Source organism: Limulus polyphemus, unplaced genomic scaffold (genome assembly GCF_000517525.1).
Source record: "Limulus polyphemus unplaced genomic scaffold, Limulus_polyphemus-2.1.2 Scaffold1695, whole genome shotgun sequence".
Lineage (NCBI taxonomy): Eukaryota > Metazoa > Arthropoda > Merostomata > Xiphosura > Limulidae > Limulus > Limulus polyphemus.
The window spans coordinates 232,847-249,542 of record NW_013667305.1 but is presented as its reverse complement, the minus strand read 5'-3'; the positions used below and the strand labels follow the sequence as shown (position 1 = coordinate 249,542).

The 16,696-nt window shown below is 31.7% G+C and overlaps 1 protein-coding gene across 2 annotated transcripts in view; it reads right to left on the bottom strand.

The window, feature by feature from the left end:
- Positions 1–1,147: 1,147 nt before the first annotated feature.
- The window catches only part of LOC106464586 (AT-rich interactive domain-containing protein 2-like), a 55,825-nt gene continuing 40,276 nt past the window's right edge, over positions 1,148–16,696 (bottom strand). For both annotated transcript variants that reach the window (XM_013924741.2, XM_022392318.1), the window contains 9 exons: positions 16,156–16,228; positions 15,830–15,964; positions 14,554–14,711; positions 13,579–14,132; positions 10,466–12,609; positions 9,647–9,785; positions 8,655–8,810; positions 4,895–4,986; positions 1,148–3,133 (listed from right to left, as the gene is read on the bottom strand). In XM_013924741.2, coding sequence (XP_013780195.2) covers positions 3,022–3,133; positions 4,895–4,986; positions 8,655–8,810; positions 9,647–9,785; positions 10,466–12,609; positions 13,579–14,132; positions 14,554–14,711; positions 15,830–15,964; positions 16,156–16,228 — 3,563 coding nt within the window. In that variant the 3' untranslated portion in view covers positions 1,148–3,021. The remainder of the gene's footprint in view (positions 3,134–4,894; positions 4,987–8,654; positions 8,811–9,646; positions 9,786–10,465; positions 12,610–13,578; positions 14,133–14,553; positions 14,712–15,829; positions 15,965–16,155; positions 16,229–16,696) is intronic.

Below are 16,696 nucleotides of genomic sequence, written 5' to 3'. Positions count from 1 at the left end.
CAGGGTCTGAAAGGGCTTCCCATTATCTGAGGCTGATTAGGTCCATGGCTAATATATCCTTCTTGTGTAAAAGACAGTAAATCATCCTTTAATGTATTAAAGGTTTTCTTGCCACTGATATTGTATTTCTTCTTGTTTCTTTTCTTTTTCCTCCAACAACTGCTGTAATCTCTCTTCTTGTTTCTTTACTCGTTCTTCCTGTTTCTTTTGCTGTTCTTTTATTGCTGACATCAAATCTGCTAAGCTGTAGTTTGATTCGCCACTTCTCGTATCCATCATCTTTTTTTTCCGTCCCACTCTCTGAGACCAATTTGTTGGTATCTGTTCGTTTGTTAATTTCCCGTAAAAATTCATTCTGAAGAACTTCAGCGATACAAGTTCTTTCTTAAATAAAACTAGTTTATTCTTTCACTTAAACACACACTATAATTCACAACGATTCCCACACTTTACTTACAGTCACTACCGCTCGCTTGACTCAATTGTCTGTCTCTATATCTGCAATCATTTGCCGAGCTTATATACTAAAATAGAGGGCATCTGGCAAACGCTCGGGCCTTCATGATCCTTCTAGAAACTCATCACATGTTACCAGCATCACATGACTTCCGCTGTCGTAACAATATACATATATATACTGAATCTATAGTAACATGTGGTTAGTAATTGTAAATGTTTCATTTAGATGTTACAATTAGGTATTGTGATCTCAATACCAAGTTATTCTCCCACTTTTTGTTTTACATAACAAAATTATTTGTATTACAGAAGCACTGCGTTCACAAAAAAAACCGGTCTGTCCTGGTTTGGGGTTAACCAACCCCTGCTCTTTTCCTAGGTGGTAATTTTGCAACCCCAAAGGGATATGTCATGTGCAAATTATGAATGTAATATGGTATTATCAGTAACTAAGTTTCATCTATTTATCTCTACTGCATATTAGTAACTGTGTTTTGTTACAGAAGCCATTTTTACCTCTGCAAACATATTAACATTATTAAATTGTGAATGATTTAAAAAAACTTCAAATATTATAAGTGTAATTAATAGATTTTGTGTGACATTTAATCAAAGTTTTAGCTTAATTATATATATATATATATATATATATATACATAATCAATAAATAAAACATCAGAACCAAAACTTATTCAGAAGTTGTTTATTTTATACATATAGAGTTACATTTTATTGTACAAAAATTTATCCACATTCGCTGTTGATGCACAATGGCAAAAAACAAAAACAGAGTACATTCAAGAATAGGTAATGGGTTTTAAATATGTGGGAGGGAAAGGTCAATAATCTTATAAAACATTTATCGAACAAATGTAAAAAAATAAAATAAAAAAAAAACAACAACAATGTCTGAACAGTTATGCACCCTCATAATTATACATAAAACAATCCAAACAGTTTAGAGATCCAGTCCAATGCTAAGCTACTCAGAGGTGGAAAGGTATTTTATTTATCAATTATATATCTGGTAAATGGTCAGTTTGGTAAGGTACTGGAAACAGATTTCAGTGGTTAGAATCAAAGAAAAGTCACATTTAAGCTAAAGAGATAATACATGATTAATAATATTTTTCACTTATATATTAAGTCATACAAAGATTTAATCTCGAAAGAAATAAAATCCTATCAACACTTAACCTCAAAATAAATAAAGTCTCTGGGAATTCAAACTGAAAAGCAAGTTTTGTTCTACTCTTCCCCTCTCTGTTACAAACGTAAGAAAGAAAAATATTATCTAATTTGGTGATGTGTGCTATGATGTTATATAAACTTATTTCCTATGAACACTGAAAATTTACTTATGAAAACAAAATTTGCTTTTGATTATTTTCAAACAAAAAAACAAACTATTTTCATACCTGGAATGCTTGAAAGTTCAACCCTCAATAACAGTACAATAAAGCCAAACTGAATATATCAATACTAAAAAATTTTTTAAATACAATTTATGAAAATATCAAGCAATTAGAAAAAGATGACAGCATGTATTCTAAGTACACATGACTGTTTTGTACTTTTATGAATGAAAACAAAATATCAGATAAAACACTTTTTCTAGTGAATTTCAAGTTCTAAAAATACTCATCCATACATGAAAAAGAAAAATTAACGTTAATTTCCAAACATTGTAAATGTACAAGAAGCACTTCCTTCTTGTTTGGTCCATGTGTTTTGTAAAAAAATACATGATCAATGGGAACACAGTTATTAGTTATTATCATTGGCCATTTTACATTATTTTGTAAACAACGAGGTAAAGCATGTATATATTTATATATATATAAACAACATTTCTTGTAGTCAAATCTAACAGGGGCAAGAAAACTTAATATTACTACTGCATTTACAGGTACCAAGTTACATTAAATTCAACACTTAAATAAAATTTCCTTAATTATTACAAAAACACCACCTCAAAACATCTGTAAGACTGAGGTTTTCCAATACTTGGCTGGAAAGTTCACCAAGTTGGCTTGCATGACATCACAGATTTTCTTTCCTATAAACTGCATAAACCTTACTAGTGAAGCTGGTAAAATATAAACTTACATACAGTCTTGATCCATTTATTATACAGGACAAGTTCAACTAATAAAGTATATAAAATTACCCTAATGATCATCTTGTGGAACAAAATTCAACCAATAGTATTTTTACTTAGGAAGAAGTTCAACTGGTCAGGTGATCAAAATGTGGGACAAGTAAGCTATACACAGTGACTTACTGTTCAACTGATTACATATACACAGTAATCCACTGATTGCACTGTGGGAAAAGCCAACTGATAATGGATGCACTGATCATATTGTTGGACAAGTCAGCTGGTAATGTTTACACAACGATGCACTGCTTGTTTTGTGGGAGAAGCAAACTGGTAATGTTTACACAGTGATGCACTGATCATATATTGCAAGAAGTTCAAAAGACACTTTTTACACTAGAGCATGTTCAACAGATAATGTACATTCAAGTTAAACCAAGAGATATGTACCCAGAAGATATTTAACTGTCTTGAATTCCATCTGCTTCAGCTAAACAGTGGGCAATAATCTGAGATGCTTCCATTGATGACATGGCTAGGAGAGTAAGATCTGGTTCGTATCTTTTTAAGTAGCTAAAAAACAAAAGAAAAAAATGGCCATTAGTATAATGGCTGATCCCTCTGACATTTAGCTTTTTTTGTTTTTGTGTCCTAATAAATCTGGTGTGTTTGTGTGTGTGATTTGTGGTTATGTTTTATTTTGCACAGAAACCATATTTCTTAACATTTTAACCTTAACATCAATAAGGCTCTTCACCATCCTCAAGGGAAGTGATCCATGAAGTTTGATTAAAATTTCCTATTTAGGACTTTAATTAGAGTGCACAAAGTAGATGTCAACAGATGGACAGACGGGACAATGCCATCCCTATATCCTCCTGAACCTTTTCAGTCATGGGGAGAAGGGATAAAAACAAAGTACTGGGCATTTATCCTCAAAAATATATATTAAATATTTTTAATGAGCTGTATGTAATACTTGCTAATCTATCTCTTATATAAACAACTGACATTACATAAAAATAATCATTTTAATTTCACCTACAGATAGTGACAAAAACCATAAATAAGTACTGCCTAGTTCATTGTATGCTTACATACAATATAAATTAATTTTCACATTTAAAAACATAAATATTTTACATAGAATTGTGGTGATCATAACACTTCACATATTATTCTCCATTAGATGATGCTAAATCAAACTGCTGATAAAGGTCAGGTGAGAATCATCAGACAACAGTTGTTATTATCATCACATTAAACGAATTTATAGCAATTTGGTGCTCATTAACACTCTGATAAAAAGTTATGTTTATTACAAATTAATGAATCTATAGTGAACAGGTGAGTGGGTGCTAATTCTCAGATCTGATTAAAACATGCTCTGATTGTTATTGTTCATTGAGTTTATAATAAAAAGGTACTTATTCTAAAATTTAATATGAACAAAATCTATGATTATCACTGTTCAATAGGCTATAGTGTGCAGGTGCTTTGTTTTTGAAATTTTATGCAAAGCTACTCGAGAGCTGTCTGCACTAGCTGTCTCTAATTTAGAAGTGATAGACTCAATGGAAGGCAAATAGTCAACACCACCCACCACCAACTGTTGGTAAAAGTGAGATTGGCTGCCACATTATGTTACCAATGTTCAGTGACAGGATTTGAGCTCGCGACTCACAGATTGTGAGTCAAGCATCCCAACCACCAGGCCATGGTAGGCCCGAGTAGGTGCTAATTCTAAATTCTGATAAAGAAGTTATGATTATTATTGTTCACAGAGTATATGATGAGAAGATGATTATTCTGAAATCTAATAAAACATCTATGATTATCACCGTTCAATGGCGTATAATGAGCAGATGTTCATTCAGATTCTCTGTTCAAGCATTTTGAAAAGTCATGGAGAGAGAAATAGAACAAAATACAAAAATGAAAGAGCATTCAAAAATATTATTTGTATCTGTTTAGAGCAAACAGGCAATTAAGTTGCAAATGAGACTTTTATATATGTAACAATAATGAACAATAGTATGCCCTGAATATAACCTTTAGATACACATCATACATACATTACAAGTATGTCAACAGTGAATCTGTATGCACATCAATAATATTAACTAATATATTTTTTTTTGGGTAAACCACATCTGGGGGGAAGTAGTGGTATTTTACATATTATACACATTTTACAACATATAAAATCATTAATGCTACATAAAGTAAATAGTTAAATGTCAAGAAACTTACAATCAATATGAAACTATTCAACAATTCACTTAAGTAACTTTCAACCTTAAAAAATATTTTTAAATGTATCTATAACATTACCTGCGTGCTAATTCTGAGTTTACAGTAAGATTCCTTAGGATGAGGGCTGCAGTAATTCTAATACTTTTCTCTAGAGGGCTTTCTTTTTTTTCCTATTCAAAAAATAAATAAATAAATCATAGTACCATAAAGGAATGATACAGTTTTTAGGACTGCTTGTGTACAGTTTGTATAAAAATATTACAACATTTGAAATAAAACAATGTGATAAACTACTTAAATCATTATTTACATGTTTAAAGTATACAGTAAATGAGATTTCTTTGATCATAAAATTCCATCCCCTCCACAAAAAAAGAAACAAAAAAACAGTATACAATACACAAACAAGAGCATACAGAGAGAATGCATACCCTCACCCTGCTGCTCCTTTTCGAGATTGCATGCGTTTATATTGGATGACATCAAATCCTTCTCAGATCCAGAATGATCAACATGTGTGATGAGGAGTCTCAACCTTAATGTGTCCATGAATTTTTGGAGCAAATCTGATCACACTTTACAGAGTTATTGACCCAAAACTCCCCATTATAAAAAAATGCTTCAAAGTAATCCAGAATCTGGATCTAGACCAAATTTGGGGAGGACTGTCCCATACTGACTTCCCATTTTGTGTAAAATTTTTGTGTACATCAGTCTATTAATTTTTGAGATACACATGTAGAAACACACAGACAGACACAAACATGCACGGACCCAATTGCAATACCAATCCCCCCCTCTGGGGATGAGGGTAAATATTGTTTTGTGAAGAAGTACTTTACATTGTATGTATATGGTCATATTCAGTTTTCAGAAATATCCAATAATTCCAAAACATACAATATACTTGTACACAGACATGAAATATCTGAAAACATATTCAAATGAAACATATGGGTCAAAGTTTTTACAAATAGGTCCATATGAAAATTACTGTATGAAAAAACAAAACAAAAATCTATACATATTATATCCCCAAAAGTACTTGGAACAAAACATTATGAGATAAGGGAGGTTGTTGGATTTTACATATGGACCCCATTTTAAGACACTGAAAGCTCACCTCTGATATTAATCATTCACAGCTTCAAGAGTAGTAAGATTTTAGAGCATGTTCCTTCCATCTTTCACATGGTATTCCAACATCTCCAAGAATGGATCTGTTGGATCCAAGTCCAATTTGTGGGTTGTCCAATGCAGATTTCTTGATGTTATTTGTTTTAAGCAACTGTTGGACATGATGCAATATGTCATGATGTGCTATATAGGAAGTGAAACATTGTCGAAAACATCTCTATACAACCAAGAATAAATAGTTCCCTTATCTATTGGTAGATTTCTTGATGTTATTTGTTTCAAGCAACTGATGAGCATGACATATGATATGGCATGTTGTACTGTATAGGAAGTGAAACATTGTTGAGAACATCACTCTACTGCCAGGCATTCATAGCTCCTTTACCTACTGGTAGATTTATTGATATAATTTTGTTTCATGCAACTGTTGGCAAGGTGTATTATTATACAGGAAATGAATTACTGTCCACAACATGACAAATACTATGACATTCATGACTCACTTAACTATCTCCAGAGGCCAAAGTCCAAATAAGCTAAAAGAGGATACATCACAATATTACCTTGCCACTCTTTATGATTAGGATGGCACAGTCACATTCAAACTGTTCTCCAGCTGACTGTCAAATCTAGATCTTTCCGATCGAACTAATCAAGAAGAATTCATTGTTCCACCCAAATTCCAACAATAAGGCACTATTATAGCCAATGACATGTATTCATGGCTGTGAAAAGTGGCTTGTTGGCTACAATCTATCTGAGAAATCCAACACAATTAAGTGAACTATAGAAGTGTTGATGTGTTGACCTGCAGTACTGAATTTTCATTTCCATCCTAGGTGAAAAATCTAATGCTAAATGCCAGAATTTCTTTCATGACACGTTTAAAAGTTTTCATATAGGACATCTAATGGTCTTTCTTTTCTTGAGGACATCACCCACAGTACGTTTGGTTTCTATAAGTGGGCAGAATGATTTTGGATACACACACCTACTATGCTGTATCAAATAATCACTCCTCTTCTTCAAAGATGTGTGACGTCCTTTTCTATTGCATATTGACTAACTGAGTATTTTACATTTACAGCATAAGACAACAGTAGTACCAAAAGTAGTAAATTGCATATGGAGTTAAAAAGTAAAGGTGGGATTGTTTGTTTTTGATATTTGTGCAAAGCTACACTGGCTATATGCTTTAGCCATTCCAATTTTGAACTCACAGATTAGATGGAAAGCAACTAATTAACAGCACCAACCTCTAACTTTTGGGCCATTCTAATCAAATAATGGGATTTCACTGTAACTATTATAATGCAACCATGGCCCCAAAGTGTAGTATGGGATTTTGTGGAAATGGGACATGAACCACCATATACTCATATATTCACAATACAGTGCACTACCACTAGGTCGTGCCCAGCCAATAAGCATGAAAGAAGAAGAAGGAAAAAGAGAGAGAGAGAGAGAAAGATGAACGAGGTCTCATAAAAACCTAATAGCTATAACATTAGTGTTAAGTACTTATTGCTTTTCACTTTTAGCACTTATTGTATATGAGTTAGATCCAAAATATAACAAGTTTTCAATTGTTTTTAACTTTTCTAATTTCATATAATAAATTTTATTGTCCTCATGTATGAAATAGCAGTCTTGGCTAATTTTCATCTTTGTCGAATTTTATGTTTAAACTTTTCTTGTGTGTTTTATTGTTAGAAATCTTAAAAGGTATTGTGAACTTCATAGATAACTTGATAATGTATTTTCTTTTCAAATTTATTTAAACGTTTTTTTGTAATGAAAGACTGATGAACAAATTTGTTGAAATTTAAAACTCTCTTCTGTTACTATTAACATAATTAAAAGAAGATATTACAGCACATTTAGCATATTATTAAGTTGCCTTTACAGGTGGTAGATTTTCCTAAATTCATAACAGAATCTGAGAACAAAGCAGTTTGTCTCTTGTTTTCATATTAAAGTTGTTTAATATAGAAAAAAACTACTTTATGTAACATGGTATTTTTCCTTTCTTCAGTTGTCTTTACATAAAATTTAAAAAGGATCCATGTCTCATAATGCATACATTACAAAACAATGATTTAGACAGTTTTTAAAAGGAAAGTATCTGCATTGTTCTCATAAGATACCTACCACAAAGAATATGATCTCAAAACAATACGCTATTTTCATTAAAACTGTGGTAATTTTGTTGACTTAAAGTTACTGATATCTTATATTCTTTAGACTTTTAGAGTGTAATTATTACTGAAGTATACACTGATGAAATGTTAGCATGTTCTATCATAACTGGCATTTTGAGTATTTTGTTAAACTGCTATTACCGTTTTTAGGAAATTGCAGGTTACTTACCACAGTTTCTAGGCCTGCAACAAGAACATATTTAAGCTAAATATCTAAGTTATGACAACTCAATTTGTTTTTCCTTAAAAATACATAGAAAAATGTAACAAATAGATATAATCAACTGTTAAAATTATTTAGTCCAAAATATTTCCACAGATAATATCTTCTATGTCAAACTAGCTCTCCTTCCTAAAATCTATATCATAAAGATATTTTATTCTATAATAGTTCCTCAAAATTATTAATTATACTTGAATTTTAGATTATTTAACATCACTATCCACATAAAACAGTATTTTTTCTGAAACTCAAAATATATTTTGAAAATGGCACTAACAGTAAACTCCCTTGGATTAATAAACTCTACAGCATGTCTTCGTATGGCTAATCGTGCAGCATCTGGTGCATATCCCGGATGAGGAGGTGGTGAAAAAGGATGGGCAGTGGTTGACTTCCCATGATTTCGAAGTACTTGCTCGATGCAATGATAGTCCTTTGTAACAGAAAAATGTTCATGTAATATTATACCTTTTAATTATTATTTTTTAAAGTACAAACTGAGTAAGAAAATTATTATGTGATATGTTAAATATATATATATATATATGTTGTAACTATTTATTTAAATATATATTTTATAACAATTCCATAAATATAGCAAAAATGATATGAATAAATAAATAAAAGCTATATATTTTACATTTTATATAGAATAAAAACTAAACTAAAAAAAAACAAATGTATACACGTGTGTGTGCCTGTTTCTATTACTTGTTTTTTTTATCTGTTTTTACAGCCAGGTTGGTATTTTGTATTTAAGGCAAAGTTACTAAGGCTATCTGCCACTACTGTCTACAAATTTGAGCTACTGACCAGAGGGAAGACAGCTGGTTAGCATTACCCTATTGCCTATATTAATAGATCGACTATTGTTATTGGATGTAATAATTTATACATCAAATACATTTCTACAAACTTTAAAAATACACTCCTTTCATCTCTTGAACCATTAATGAGTTATTTTAACAGTCTCCACCTTAAGGTGAATATCGACCAGTTAACCTGTGTAACACTTAATTTTGGATAGAAGAAATATCATACACATCAGTATGTATAGACCAGTTAACCTGTGTAACACTTAATTTTGGATAGAAGAAATATACTGATCTGTATGATATTTCAATGCTATAATGCTTGAAAGGTTGGAGTTGCCACTTTCAGGTTAGTTTAAAAACGATTACAGATTATTGTTTTTTTTCTAAATAGCTTACTTATAACCTGACTTAATCTTTAAGGGTTAAAATGTCAGTAAATTCATAACAGCACTACCTGAAAATGGGTAAGTAATGAGAGCTGTTTCCTTTTCAGTGTGTCGCAGCCATCCCACTGACAAATGAAGTCTCCATTGACTGTGGGTGTATGGATTTTATAGGTGTGTACTAATACAGCTGAAGGTGTTTGGAATGTCCTGAAAGGATCAATGTTAGGTACATTTATTAAAAACAATTTGGAATGAAAATACAGTGCTGAAACAGAAAAAAAATTACAGTGCTGAAACAGAAAAAAAAAAAAGAGAAAATGATATATAACCTTACATATTCAAGCACCACATACCACATGGAGATTTTCATTTTTTCTAAAGAAACTGCTGTATGATGTTTCTTGAAGTTATTTCATGTTTTATTTAAATAAGCTGTTTATAACAAGATTTTGAAGGAACTACCAGATTATAAAGTCACAGGATAGTGTTTTACAAATACTGGTAACAAAAATAAATAGTTGCAAAAGAGTTACAAATCATCCAAAAATGCAATACAAGAACTTTTTTTAAATGATAATTGATAAAGTCAGACTTGTTAGAAAAATATTAATCTTAAATCATTAACCGTAAGTTATAAGTTTTTCATACACAATATTTGCAAAGATCATGACAGTAAATGTCATACAACAAAATAGAAATGAATTGCAATAAGTTCTGAGATGAGATTTTCAGGAATTCTTAACTCAATTCCGCATCCTTTCCAACCACATGTATACATCATTTCATACACAATATTTGCAAAGATCATGACAGTAAATGTCATAGAACAAAATAGAAATGAATTACAATAAGTTCTGAGATGAGATTTTCAAGAATTCTTAACTCACTTTCCGCATCCTTTCCAACCACATGTATACTTCATTTCAGGAACTGAACTTGATTTTTGAGGTGGTTTTGTTCTTGATATTGTGCTAGAACTCTTACTAGACTGGACTCCTTCATTTTTCTTTCCTGTAGTGGAGTGTTTAATTGCAGGGTTCTCAGATGACTGACATTGTTGCTGGACATTTACATTAGAAAATGAAGGTTGTAATTTCTTGGAAACTAATCCTAGACACTGATTCAAATTATTAACCTCTGGCATAACTGTCCTAGAAATAACTGCAGAACTAGGAGACTTCACTCTTTCATTATTCTGACCTATCACTGTTTGTGAGTCATGCCGTAGCCTCTTGACCTCTGGTTGGTTTATTGTTGATGGGCTGATATTAGTGGATGGTCGTTTGACATGTTTATTTTGGGAAAAATTAGTTTCAGCAGTTGGAAATTTGGAGGAATGTTGAAAACACATTAACTTTATCTCACTATTTGGCTTATTCCCTGTTTCATTAGAAACTTTTATAAATCCTCTTTGGGAGTTTTCATTTGCTGTTTTCATTCCAGGCTTCTTCACATCACTTAGAAATAACTTCTGAGAAGTTTCTTTGGAACTTACTAAAGAGGTGATAACAGACTGTAATGAATTTTTTTCTGATACTTCATTCTGATTATTTTTAGATCGAAAAATTAACTTTTGGGCACTTTCACTTGGTTTGACAGAAGAACTAACAGTAGCTTGCACCAACAACTTTTGCGGAATTTCAATTGGATTGCCTGAAGGAGTAGCATTGGTCTGCACAAAAATTTTGTGGGGAATTTCATTCAAATTGACTGATGAATTAACAGTGGATTGTACCAAAAACTTTTGAGAAATTTCCTCGAGATTTAGTGAAGAATTAACAGTAGCTTGAACCAATAACTTCTGGAGATTTTCACTAGAATCAGTCTGAGAACTGATAACAGGTTTTAAAACTACTTTCTGAGCTGTTTCCTCTGGTTTAATTAAGGAATCAACAATTGAGTGTAACAAAACTTTTCGGGGAACTTCATCTACATTACTGGAATAGGTAACTGGCTTTAACAATAAATGTTGATAATTTTCATTTGCCTTAGTTGCAACTGTACCTGCAGCACGCAACAATAACTGTTTGGAGTGTGCAGAGCGGCTCGGATTAACAACATTCACGATAAAAGCTGCTTTGGGACAGTTGCTGATAGGAAGGGTACGTGAAGTGACAACATTACTGGTGCTGCTCACAGCTGTTGAAAGCACTAATGTGTTATTTATTGAGCTACATTCTATGTTAGTCCTGGTGATAGCTTTGGATGCACAGTCTAGAGTATGAGCAATGTCAGATATGGAAGAAAGATCTGGGCTTTGACTGGGATGTTCCAAACTGTTCCTTGAACCATTTGTTTTGTTAAGCCTTTCTTTCAGAGAACATTTTTGCAAAGATAAACTCCCTGAAACTTCTGTACTGGAAGTCACTGAATCACCACTATCACTAGTTTCTCTAAGATTAATTTCCTTAGAGACTGCATTTCCATTTTCAACTTTAACACTATTCACAAGCACAGTTTCTGACACTGCACAGTTTTTTTCATTGCCTTCCTTACCATTTAGTAAATGAGAGCTATTTATCTGTGGTGCCATTGGTAACTTTCCCTTATCTAGTAATCCATTTAAAAGTGGAGAGTTCTTATATGCTTTTCCTTTAACTGTCTGTTGGCTACATCTTTCTTCCTCAGTTTCAGGTTCCTGGATTCTACTAAGAACTGATTTAAGAAACTGTGTAGATGAAGTGACTTTGGTTGTTGATGTTTGATTGGAAGGAGGTGAAAGTGATAAAGGGGTGGTAGGATTTACTAACATATTTCCATTTTGATTCTTAATAGTTAAAGTTCTAAACTTAAGTGTATTTTCTACAGGGATTTCTTTAGAAGAAAGGGGAGAACTAATGGTTGCACATAAGTGATTGGGAAGTGGTAACTTGTTCTGGACATTAGATACATCATCTATTGCCCATTCCTTTGAGGAATGGGATAAAATTTTATAATTTGTTGGCATATTATGATCAAAGGATGAACCATTTTTCTGGGATTGATTCTCTGTATTCTTGAGATTTTTGGCCTTCTCCTCTTGGAAGCAAACCTTTTGAAAATATATTTCATAAAAATAAAAATGTTTCACAATAGCAAAACTCATACTTTACATATAAAAGAACAGAAGAAATCTTAATAAAACAACTACTGGAAATTACAGAATATGGTACTATAATTTTAGATGAAAAATAATTATTATTTTAAGAATTTATTTTTCAAGACAGAAGTTAAAGAGGAAAATCAATAATAGCTACTGTAAAAATTGTTAAGGTAATGAGTTGAAATTTATAAAGCTAGGTCTAAATAGTGACAATAATAATTTAAACAAAAAATTAGAAAAATATAAAAACTTCCAAGTCAGTATTTGATGTCCAAAATAGTGGAAAGACAAACAAGTAATAAAAAACATTTTGTAAAATGTAAAATGATGAGGGGATGTCAGTGCCAAAAACAATGCAAACAAGAATATATGAATGATACAGCTATGCATAGATCACATCTATATGACTTTCAATATTAAAATGTAATGCTACACTGTAAAATACATGAGTACAGAATGGTTATGAAGTCAGTCAATTTGACCGACCTGTAGCGAGAGTTTGTAATTATCAAGACATGTTTTGATTCAATTTAGTTTTCCTTGTACATAAGTTCTAGGCTCTTAGTTACATTACATTGATGGCTACCCTGATATGATCATGATAAACAAACTACATACCAAGTCAGGAACACATAACTTCCAACTGCAGTCATGTTAAAGTCAAGTATGTATTTCACAGTGTAACAATAAATTTCTTGCCTTGTTTTTGGGCTTGTTGGGTAGTGAGTGGCAATCATATTTGAAAGTAAAACTCTCTTGTTGATTTTTTAGCATGCATATTTGTATTATGCCTACTGAGTATGCCTTGGCCATCACGACATATAGTCTACTAACTCTATGATATGCATAATTTTGCAAAATGATAAGGTTAAATAATTTAACTTTTAGTAAAATAATTGGGAAAAGCAAAGCATATACCTTTTTCTGAATTCCATTAAAATGAGTGGGAACTGAAAGTTTCACTTTAGCACACCTAGTATGGGTGATAACACTTTTAGTTCGATTAGGATTACTTGATGAAGTAAACGAGGTGGAAGATGTAGGTTTTGTTGTAGATCCAACTTTAGATTCTTCTGGACTGGGAATAATATTTGTGGATATTGTAGAAGGAACATGTGCTTGAGGAGACTGATTCGACCAATTATTTTCTGTCACTATAACAGAAGCATTCTGTGAATCACTGATAGCTGTAGAGACCTTGCTGGCCAGAAGGCTTTTGATTAGGGTACTAGATCTACTTGTTGCCCCTTGATAGGATGTAGGGGAATGAGTAGATGAGGTGGGTCTTGAGGGACAAGTAGCAAGAACTTGGCTCAGCATTGAGTTGTAGCGTGGAGAAGGTGTAGAAGAACGGGGTGGAGCAGACAACTGTGCTTTCAAAATTGGGCTGGTATTTGGATTTGTTACTGAACCAGGTGGAGGAGATGGAGTACAAGGTAGCGGTGAGCCCAATAGAGTTGTGTTGGCCAAACCTTAAAATTGAATTGTGAAAATAGATATCAGTACAGTAGAAAAACAGCCCAATATGTTAATTTTTGAGCTTTTATACAGATTAAACATTCTACCTAAGACCTAGCTAATAATTATTATCCTAAAGATACAATAATTATGACAACTATAATAAATATTTAATAAAACTAACCCTCTCCCAATTTAACAAAATGACTTCTGCTTAAAAGTTTTTAGTATTAAAGAATATGTACAAACACATATCCTATACAAAGTTCCCTGATCTTTTCTGTTTTTTGACAACTAAAGCTACTAATTTTGAGATTATGGATTTTCTAAATATCAATAATTAGCTCAGATTTAATATCTCTTAAAAAATTAATTTAGTATATTTATCACATAAGACTGAAATATAATCTAATTTCTAAGCTTTAAAATAATTACCTGGCTTCAACACTTGTGACTTTAAGTGGACAGCACTTGGAGATGGTTTAGATGGTAAAAAGTTAGGATTTTTCTTTTTACGAATACCTTTATGGTGGAAGGATAAAAGGTAATTTTCAGACTCTAACATCTTCAATGCAGACTGAGGAAACATTTTTCTATTAAAGAAAGGGTTAAAACAATAATTTTTTAAATAAAGATGGAATGTATAAAAAAAAGACACTGTTTTGAGGTCTAAATGATAACCTCAGTCCTTAGATAGTTCATGCTAATTTTTTATATTCTTATTATGTTTAAGTATGCACAATGAAGTTCTAAAGAATTTACAAAATATTATTTAAATAAACAGTTTTAGTACACATAAAACATTCAATTCTAAAAAAACCTACATGAGGTAGTTGGTAAAAAACAAAATGAAAAATAATTAATACATGGATCCAAAAATGATCAGTAAGGTTAAAATAATATAGCAATAATCTCATCCAAGTCAAATACAGATAAAGAATATGTAAGTTCGTGCAATCCCACTAAATTAGCTCTTTGAAATTTTACACAACTGAAACATTTAAATGAAAGCACTACTACTCATAATCAATATAAGTTTGTCAGTTAAATTTATTCTGACCAGCTTCAATGGAACAAACTTCTGTTAATATTAAACTGTGTGTGTGTGTGTATATATATATATTGCTAATGTCTGACTACATATATACAACACAACATATTAAATATCCCATTTATGTTTTCAACTCAAAGCATAATTCTTATACTCAAAACATCATTCTAAAACTGAAGTAATAATGTACAAAGGAAAAAACGTGTTCCAAATATTTAGCAAATAAAAAAGTAATCTTAATCTTGTTTCTTTATATTGCCACTATTAGTGTATAATCGGGACATCAATTTAGTCCTGTTTCTTTATACAATCAGGACATCAATTTCTAGAATACATAATTACTTGTCAGTTAAATATTTTCTAATTTTAATCGCAACTTTGATTTCTTTTTAATTTAAACATGCTTCATTTTCTCATGACTGAATGCATATCATTTGGAATTTAGTTCTTATTTTTAATTCTTCACTGTCCATTTGTTTTATGCTTTAATTCCAAAAAAAAGGTAACTGTCAATGAACATATTTTACCAAATATGTTGTTGTTCTTTTTTCTTTTAAGTTTCTTAAGAATGGTAACACAAATATCTTGTTCTAATGTGTACAAATAACCATAAGCCCCTGAATAAAATTCACACTGTAGTGGCTAAAAATTCAAACTTACTTGACACAACTGTTAAAATTTGCAGCATTTAAAACTCCTTTCCTTCCTGCTCGGCTGCACTCTTTAACATAATCAGCATATAACTCATCCCTTATTACTGAATGACCAGGTGCATACTCATAGAGACTCTTTAACCTAGATATTTTAGGAAACTGATTTAAAAACAATGCACTTCCATCAAGTTATTTTGTACATGCTCAATGTGAATTTTCACTCTCTATGACTGTAATCAGTAACTTTATCAGGTTTTGTATTACATTATAAAGCATATCTTTATTAATGACATAGGTCAGTTCTCTTTACTTTTAAATATTTTTTATACGCACCAATGAGAAGCAAATGATTCAGAGTCCATTTCTGTAACACTGGGAGATGATACAAAGTGACTGTTGGTGTTACCTAGGGAGAAAACTATATTTTAATAGTGATTATTATATACACCTGGAAAAAAGTTAAGCACCCCCAAATATTTTTCAGGATTGCTTATTGAAAATAAGGTTTAATTTTCATGATGTTGAGCAATGTTCATAATTTCAAACATAATTAAAAGGATGTGAGCATTCAGGTGTGACATTTAAATCAGGCGCGTTTTTTTCCCCAAGTGCAACTTTAGTGCATATTGGACGTGAAGAAGGGAGCGGCTGATCACTGTGTAATGATAGCCAAGCTGTCTACCTATCGCCTTGTAGGAAATACCAGCGGAATTCATGCCAATAATTTGCCATCTCTGCGCCTCTGATATCCGTCTTCTTGCCATTCTTACTTAAAATGATTTTGCATTCAGAAATTCGGGACTTAAATACGGATTTGATGCACGAGAAAAGTTTGGTCAGAAAACATGTTGCCACCCAGAATGTTAAGGACCGT